At 39.1% G+C, this 9,420-nt stretch overlaps 1 protein-coding gene across 3 annotated transcripts in view; it reads left to right on the top strand.

The window, feature by feature from the left end:
* The first annotated feature begins 392 nt into the window (after window positions 1–392).
* Window positions 393–9,420, top strand: part of LOC135107633 (terminal uridylyltransferase 7-like) — a 43,701-nt gene continuing 34,673 nt past the window's right edge. The window contains exons 1-4 of one of the 3 annotated variants that reach the window (XM_064017703.1): window positions 393–446; window positions 5,358–5,542; window positions 6,163–6,227; window positions 6,798–7,185. In XM_064017703.1, the coding sequence (XP_063873773.1) occupies window positions 5,381–5,542; window positions 6,163–6,227; window positions 6,798–7,185 (615 nt within the window). In that variant the 5' untranslated portion in view covers window positions 393–446; window positions 5,358–5,380. Of the gene's footprint in view, window positions 447–1,333; window positions 1,493–5,357; window positions 5,543–6,162; window positions 6,228–6,797; window positions 7,186–9,420 lie in introns of those variants that run through there. The other 2 variants (XM_064017701.1, XM_064017702.1) reach the window with 2 other exon arrangements.

The following is a 9,420-nucleotide window of genomic DNA, read 5'->3' as shown; positions in this document are numbered from 1 at the left end:
TGAAAACATAGTCATTTATAGCAACATATCACTCGCCGCAACCATCACAGCGACAAGACTTGGCGTGCAGGTGGGCTCTGTATGATCGTCTACGACTCGTCTAAAAATTAGAACCTCCTAACTGCGAGGGAAAGATCCTTTAAGTTAATCCGCAGCACCTATTACCTGGTTTGCTTACTTATCATCGATTTATTTATTAATGCATTTATCATGGTCTCTTAGTATTTTTTTTTTTTTTTTTTTTTTGAGAGGAAGGATCCCTGTGTAGATTTCACCTGTGTATAAAGATCCCAAGTCAGGGTAGCCGAAGGAGGCTATATTTTACTTACCTTGGGATAGCCAAGTAACTGCGACACGTTCATGACGGGTAAAGGCCGGAAACACACCATGATAACAGACAGGCGGAGCAGGCGTTGGTGTCAGCTTGACGACCGTCGGGGCGAAAGGTTTGTTGTATTATGTTAAGTTCAAACTATAAAATCTTTAAGCATCGTATGATTGCAGATCAATCAGTTTGCAATGAAAAGGATTGGAGCTGAGAATGTCAGTAATGCAGGACTTTATCATAGGGATCTGAACTTCTGAAGTGAAATTTTTTTTTTTTTTTTTTTTTTTTTTTAAGAACCACTGCAATAGATATTCCATTTTTCATTTCATGCATTAGGTCCTTGTATTGTATGGTGTAATGTGAATGGATGTGGGTCTGTAAGATCCCAATCTTAAGTGGATCAGTTTTTACATTCCATAATATCATCTAAACGATGTAAATATTAAACATATGCGTGTGAATGAGATGCCTGGTTAGCCTCAGAGAATATCAAATACTGAAGGTGAAGGAACATAAAGCAATAGCATGACCAGTAATTATCTATCAAGAATAAACGTAAGATAGAAGAAAGGGAACTGGAAAGAATGGGGATAAGAATGTCTGGATCGGCAGTGGGTATTTCACATAGGGGACATTTATGAAAAGCATTTATATGTGAAGACAGGATTATAATGTATAATTAAATTATTAAAATTGAGATACTTTGATTATTTAGTACGAAGAGATGGGGAACCAATTACAGGAGAATGGGAACCGCTTGTTGAGAAAAGATCTAAGAGGCGACAAAGAATGAGACGGAGGCAAAAAGCTATAAATAAATAAATAAATAAAGATAAGTAGATAAATAAATAAATAGAATAATAATAAAAAGACATACACAGGACCAACCATTGATACTAAGGAAACAGGAAAAGAGGCGAAGAATGATTGTGAGAAAGTAGTTTATATTTTTGGAAGAAAAAAAAAAAAAAAAGGGGGAAGGAGGAGGACGTCTGAGAAAGCAGTTTATGTTTGGCGGGAGGAAGGAGGCTGGTGGTGCTGGTGATGCCCCCTCGCGGCCGGTGCGCCACAATAACATCGGGTATTGCGACGCCTCCACCTACGGAGGTCCTGTTATTTGACCGGCCTCCTACACACCCCAATTAATCCATGTATGAAATGACTGTAAGTAGAAAAAACAATGTGGTCTTGGAGGAAAAGTGCCATATGTGTTAATCAGCAAGTAGTGATAGAAGACCGACTTGGAGTGTTGTAAAGGAAAGGACATGATTTGTTTACAAACTGATTACTTTCTCTACCTGGCGAAGAGGTGAACCAGGTGACTTTGGTTCTCATGTCGCAGGCAAAGTAAATCTTTAGTCTCTGTATTAAGGAAACATCGCAGTGCATTGTTGATGGTACTGGTTGTTTCCAAAAATACCTTACAGTAACTCTAGGCATAATATAATTTACCCATTATAGGTATTCTCAACCAAGATCTTTGCATATGTCCCGACAATTGTTCTTCGGAATTTACTTTAGATGGTGTCCAATGCAGGAGTCGCCATTTCGAGATTATGAAATTTTTGTTGAATCGGCAATCGTCTTGTTACTCCCAAGTTATATTTTAATTCCAAACCAACAATTTTTTACTTGGATGCAGCTCATGGTTGATAACCTAGATAACCTCTGTAACACAGGAAATAACACTGGAGAAAAGTGATAGTTATCAGCTATTCCCAAAGATCCTTTGGGAAGGTTAATTATGCTACCAAGAGATATCTTCCACATATTGGATATTGACCTGAGACCATGTGTTGTGGGATGTCGGTACTTTTAAAGAAAGTTGGAGGATCCAGGATACATCATTTTATCACCTTGGGGATGGTCTAATCTAAAGGTATTTTTGGTTCCCTCTTAGAGAGGGACTCCAAGGCAGAGTTTATAATGCAGTGGATGTTGAATTTGATTTTATGCAAGTGTGTGATGTGCTGATTGTGTGCTGTAAAAAGTAAGGTATTAGACAGCATACTGGATCTACTTGCTTGTGTTTTATTGAGAAATAGAAAGTCTGTGAGAGGACAAGGGTAAGGTTGATGACAAATTTGCAACATTCCATCAAGTCTTATTGTAGTCGCACGGACAGGTTGTCTTGAGGTATAGGTTCTTACCTGATTGGGTTTCCTAAGAGGGAATCCCATAGTGGCTAGCACAACAGTCTCAGAAACAACAACTAAGACAACAATTACTAAGAGTTTCAACTGGAAAGTGTGCCATAAGCCCAAATAAAATAGAACATAAGATATAATAAAACCACCTAAAAAAAAAAAATCAAACAATGTCTCCTATGAAGTCATTAAGTCCCTTCTTAAAACTATTGAGATTAGTTGCTTCTGCCATCTCAGTTGGAACTGTATTCCAGTCTCACCACACATACCTAGAAAAATCTGTGCCTGGCAAAACAAGTTGGGTGGGGAACAAATATCTTAAACTTGTGGCCTCTTGTGATACTTCTTGCAGGGCCCTTGATGGGTTGTAGTAGATATGTCATTGAAAAACCTCTAACACCTAATCAGGTTGGCATGCTGTAGTCTTCCTTTCACAGAATAAAGGTTTAAAGCTTTGACTGTAAGGCAGTGGTTCTCAACTGGGGAGATGTGAACACAGGACAGGAGGGGAAAAAATCAGACTCACTGGTTATTAGTACAAAGGAGATGCAAGTGTTATGCCCTCCCTCTATCTATCTATCTATCTATCTGATTCTATCTATGTATGTGATTCTATCTGTCTGTCTATGGTGACATAATTGGGGAGTGGGTTGAGTGGGTGGTGCAGGGAGGAGGGGGGGCCCCAGCTGCATTGAACCAGCTTTATGAGGGCCCAGCTTGCAAAAGATTGAGAACCCCTGCTGTAAGGCATATCATAAAATCCAATGATTTGCTTAGTCCATCATCTCTGAACATTCCAAGAGTCAAATTAGTAGCACAGCCTGTATTCCAAGCAGCAGATGCGAACTCAAGATGTGGGTATATATGGGTAGTAAACAGCTTAGTCATGAAGGTAGAAAACTGACACAAAGTGGCCTCCACTAAAGAATTGGCCAATCCTGCACCCTTTGACACCAAGGAACGAATATGGGTATAGAATCTTAATGTTGAGTCAGTTGTTACACCATGTTCTACAGCAACAGGACCAAGACACAAGTGTTTGCTTTTAACAATATATGCTGAATAATGACCCAGATCGTAAGACTGTCAAAGTTTGGCACCAAAGCTCATGATCTTGGTTTTATCTGCATTAATCTTTACATCCCAGGATTTAGTAACTCCAATCAAAGAATCAATGGCTGTGCTAGTGCCATGCAACAGTGAGGAGAGGTTATGAAACCTTATCAAGAGATACAGTTTTAAGTCATCAGCAAATAATTTAGTGTTTGATAATAGAGTTGCTGAAATGTGATTTACCATTGTAAATGAAAAAAAAAAAAAAAAAAAAGGCTTAGTGGAGAACCTTTGGGCACTCTGCGAACCATTGGAAATGAGGAACTAAACTGTCCCCCCACAACCTTCATAGCTCTGTGTGACAGAAAACCTTTACAGCTGTATTATTAAATTTCCCATTCCCCTTCCCCTTCCCTTGGTCGTTTGTGATATTATTAATCTCCCCCATCCCTGTAGCTGTGTTTAAAACTGCAGCAACAGGGGTGGGGTCTTTCACTCGGTGGAGTGAAAGACAAGACACCTTTGCCTTCCCGTTGTATATTTTGGAAACAATACACTATTTGATTTGTTTTTTATAGAGGGTAATGCATTTATAAACATGAAAAAAATAATGAATTATGTAACATTGCAGACTTTGCTTAAATGTGTATGTTTCTAATGTTTCTGGAGATGTTGGTGTTCCCATATGATTGTAAACATACCCTGCAGCAGTGCAGCCTTCCGCTGCTGGTATGAGTTGCCAGAAGGAGAGAGAGAGAGAGAAATGGTATGCATTTCCTTAGATAACACACACACACACACACACACACACACACACACACACACACACACACACACACACACACACACACACACACACACACACACACACACACACACAGAGACCCATTTAGTGACATAAACGTGATCATATCTTGATCTTGCCTAGAGAGAGAGAGAGAAAGAGAGAGAGACTGTGGGGAACATCATACCAGACAGTGAAGTGCAGCTCCTCAAAGAGCACATGCACATACACATTGCCCATAAAAGTGGGCATCTCTTGCCATCAGTATGTATGGCAAAGTGCAATAGAGAGCATGACTGGGAAACATTAGACAATGGTGTATATAAATGCATAAACCACCCAGCATGGCATAACTGGCAACTCATACCAATAGGCCTAGCCAACCTCTGGGATCTTTGCGAGTGATCTTCAAGGTCACCAACATATCTCTGATTTTTCCATTTGCTATTTGCTTGTAGATCATCATTTTTATGCTTTATTTTACATTATATAATGTATATTAGTGAAAATGTAAGCGAAGGATGCAACATTGTCTTATATCTCAGAATTATTGGTTTGAAAGGGCTACCAGCATTAATCTTGGCCACTGTGGTGAACCCTGGGCATGGAAAGGGGACAGGGTTGTTCTTATCTACTCCAACCCTCCTGGTGAGGTCAGGGATGGGACAGGGAAGAGAGAATTTAATGATATGGCTGTTAATCCAGGAGAGGACAACATCTACTGTATCAATGGCTTTTGAAAAGTGAAAAAAATAAAATCAACCATATTGCTTTCATCCAACCCCTCAGAAATGGCATCATCTTGTTAGTAATAACTAATTTTGGATGTTCACATTATCTTCTCAGCACTGTTTTTATATTACTATATTTTCTTTTTTGATGACTATGAATTTGGAAGCTTTGATTAAAAGAAGAATTATATCTGCACTAGAAATGATAGAAGAAAATAACAGAATGGTTGTAATTACCAACACTTGAAGAGGTATAGTTAAAGAAGTTAATTTTCATATATCTTCATATTACAGAATGATATTCTCTATTCCAGTAAGTTTTGCCTTTGATGTCACAATGGATGGTGCAAGTGGAGGAGGAGGTGAGTCGCGAGGGGGTGGATGGACAGGTGGCGGAGGATATGATGCGACAAACCAGATAAAGCAATTGTTGAGAATCCCAACTGAGGATCCAGGAAGAGCCAGTGAAGAGAGATCCAGCCAGAAACAAGAGAAACAGGTTTGATGATTGTTTGTTGGTTATAGTTGTATTTGCCTTGTGTGTACATATGTGCTCAGTTTTTTCTTACTGATATGTCATGATTATTGGAGACTTTGCCATGGCCATTTCTCTTGAAGGAAATCCGTGGAGGGAGATGAGGCATTGGATAAATATGGAGATAAGAGGTTGATTAAAGAAATTCAAGTCCTTGTTTTGATAAGAAATAGGAAAGTATTCTGATATTACCAGAAGTATGGCAGAGTAAAAGTGAGCAATAATGTAATGCAAAGCTGGCCTTTTCAACTGCTTCTACAATTTGTAAAATCTGTAATTGCAGAAATGTAATTTTTCTTGCAGATTTGAATTGAATTTTATGGAAATTTGAAATTTTGTCAAGCTCATGCTCTTTATATATAATTGGATCACAAGACAGCACTTACACCTCACTGTCTTTTGTTTTGCTTCAGTTTGTAGTATAGTTACTTTTGCTTTACTGGCTTGTGGTGTGGTTATTGCTTATATATCAGTCTTGAGGCTGGAGTTTGAATGTTATGTTTAGAAGAGAAGCAATGATGATTATAGTGAGAGATGTATATTGTTGTGTTGTACTTTCATATGTAACTATTTCTCCGGTACAGTCTTCTCATGCCTTTGAGAAAGCAGCGAATTCTTGCAGCAAACAACAATCATGGGAAGCAAACAGGTTAGTGATTATTAATGTTAGATATGTACAGTGTTATCCCACTTTTAAGCTTTAGCTTTCGTCTCTTTCCTTTGCCTTTCTTTGTTTGTCTGAAAATTATTATTATATTAATGAAAATAAAGAAGTTCACTCTTGCATTACACTTCTGCTGAATCTTATTCCTGTTTTAGAAATTGTCGCATCTAAAGGTAGTGACTTATGTGAGTATAAATTATGATGGAAGGTGGAGTAACTTTGCTGATCATAAAGTGTTGAGTGCACTTGGCAGATGTGAGGAGCAGGTCATGTGAACATGTTGAAGTGTAGTTCGTAAGAGAATGATACCAATGTGGCAGCTGGTATATAAACACTCGTGTCACAATATCGTGAGATGTGGTTAATTCTTATTATATTGTATAATTATCATGATACCAATCTAATAAATGTAATGAAGATATATAACTCCCCTTGATTTAATTGTAGCATAAATTTTGATCAACAGGAATGCTAATGCAGATATTTGTAGTATATTACAAGGATTTCTTGTCATATTGAAAATGCAGGCTGCAATATATATATATATCCCCACAGATATCAAGATAGAAGAAGAGTTGACAGTCCCAGTGGAGGAAATCCCCGACACATGAATTTTGATCCACGTCCATTCAGAAACTATGACAATAGACATTTAGATCATTACAGCAGTCCAAGCAGAAATGCTCACAAACAAGCTAACTATGAATCCAGTTATGCTAATAATAGTAACTTTCGCAACCCACACTACAATCAACCTCATCACCGAGCTTCTGGTGGTCCTCTCAGGGATAACAAGGACCCAAGAGTGAATGGTCCAAGGCATCTTAATAGCCCTCACAATCATCCAATCATTGTAGGGCCTGAAACTGAAAGTCCAGAATTTCGTCCTAGTCCAGAGGTTCTTGCTGAGTTGGAAGAGCAATTTTTGTATCCTTTGAAGAAGGTAAGATTAATTTTTCACTTTTTATTGCATCTCTCAGAAATGTATTGGAATATTTTTAACATGATATTTTACTTCCTTTGGTTTGCCTTCATAGCAGAGGGGGCAGAAGAAAGAGGCAAGATAATCAGGGTGATGTAAGAAATTGTGTATAAATGTTTATACTTCAATACATGAACTAAAAATATCCTGAAGGAGGTTTTTTTTTTTTTTTTTTTTTTTTTTTTTTTTTTTTTTTTCTTCTTCAGTGCAAGGAAGTGTTTAAATGTTGGTTATTTTTAATAAATGCAAGTGAGAGAGTATTGGTACCAACAGCAGTATACAGGTAAAATAACCATGGAATATAGGAGTAGGAAAGAAGAGATGATTTAATGTAATGGGTATGAGATGTTCAAGGAAAGTGTGTGGAACAACATGTATGTGAAATGAAGGAGTGTGGAGCAAAATTGGTGTGGAAAGAGTTGGCTGATTGAACAGAGAAGGGAGTACATGGGAATACAGTGAACCCCCAGTTTTTCACGGGGTTATGTTCGAAAGGCATCCGTGAAGTGTTGAAATCCGCATTATATTGACGCTACCCGTAAAATGTCTATTTATCTGTCTCAGTTAATAAGAAAAATCAGTACAGGTACTCACTGATGATGAATGAGATGAATGAAGATGATGAAATAGCTGTTCAGTAAGATGATGATGTACTGCACAGTGAAGCAAAGCATTCACAGCTCCACAGAGGGTGCCTCTTCATCAGATGCTGCTGCTGCTGGAGTTTTGGGTGGAGTTTTCTTGAAGAACATGGTGATGGGGAGTTGTTGACATTGTTTTTTCATTGCATTTAGGAGATTTCTGTACAACAAAATGGGTGTGTTGATGGCATTGGAGAACCTAGCAGCACAAATCATGTATGGATCGCATTTCTGCACCATCTGCAGCAGGTTGTTTGCTGCTCTTACCTTGACAGACAGGTGCTCAAATGTTAAAGCCTCTTCCTCCTCTTCCTCCTCTTGTGGTGGATCCTTGTCCTCATCCTTGCTGGCTGACTTGGTTAATTCTGCCAAATCCTTGTCAGTCAGGTTCTCAGAATGTGCATCATTGAGGCCATTGACATCCTTGGGCATGATGTCAGCAAAACCTTCACCACAAAGGATCTTTGCCAGCTTGACACTGTTGTTAACTGCAGAGTGGCGAATTTCATTGGGGGTGAAGCCTTTTGCAGTTGTTCACACACTCAGGCCAGTTTTTCCTAACAAGCATTGAGGGTTTCCTTCTTCAATGTCCTGAAGTGCCTTCTGGATGATCAAGAGACACATCCTGATGTTGAAGATGCACCAATAATTCTTCACTGCAAAGTCTTCGTCCCCTGTCCATTGCATCCATCAGGTATTTAATAGATCCTTTGGTGTAAAGTGCCTTGAAAATATGGATCACTCTTTGGTCCATTGGCTGGATGAGAGAGGTGGTGTTCAGAGGCAAAAGTTCAATCTGCACTCCCTTATAGTGCAAATCAGCAGGGTGGCCACCAGCATTGTCCAGCAATAGCAGCACCTTGAACTCTAGTCCTTTGTCACTGAGGTATTGCTTGGCCTGAGGGGTGAAGCACTGATGAAACCACTTAAAAGTCAGGAGCTTCATAATCCATACTTTGAAGTGGCTCATCCAGTGGACTGGCAGCATGTTCTTGTTTTTGTTTTGGAAAGGCCTGGGGTTTGCTGCCCTTTGGATGGTTTCATCATGAAGCCAGTAGCATTGCCACAGAAGATCACTTGGTGACTTGGCCCTTCTGTGCTGTTAATGAATGTCCTAGGTGGCATTTTTTTTTTCCAGTACAATCCAGATGCCTCTATATTAAACACCTGTTTGAGCTTGTGACCATGTTCCTGCTGGAACATTTCCTGGTACTTTTTTGCACCTTCACTGTCTGCCAGCTTCTGATATTGGTCAAACTGCCCCTTGCTGCCTAGAAATTCCTCAGGCTCTTGTGTTTCTTTGCTGTCTTCAGTGCCCTGTGCTGTGAACCGTTCATACAATTTCCTGGCCTTTTCACATATGACTTTGCTGTCCAGAGGGATGTTTTTCTTCCACAAGTCAGTTATCCACAATGCCAGGGTTGATTCCATCCTTACAATATATTTGTTCCTGCCTGTAAATAGCTTTCCTGATTAATTCCTCATTCTTCTCTATGGACTCAACCATACTTTTGTTTACACTATAATGGCTCCTGACTGTGGCATAGCTTCTCCC

Source organism: Scylla paramamosain, chromosome 15 (assembly GCF_035594125.1).
Source record: "Scylla paramamosain isolate STU-SP2022 chromosome 15, ASM3559412v1, whole genome shotgun sequence".
In the NCBI taxonomy this organism is placed as follows: Eukaryota; Metazoa; Arthropoda; class Malacostraca; order Decapoda; family Portunidae; genus Scylla; species Scylla paramamosain.
Note: the sequence above shows the minus strand (reverse complement) of the source record. Positions and strands in the feature narration are given on the sequence as shown.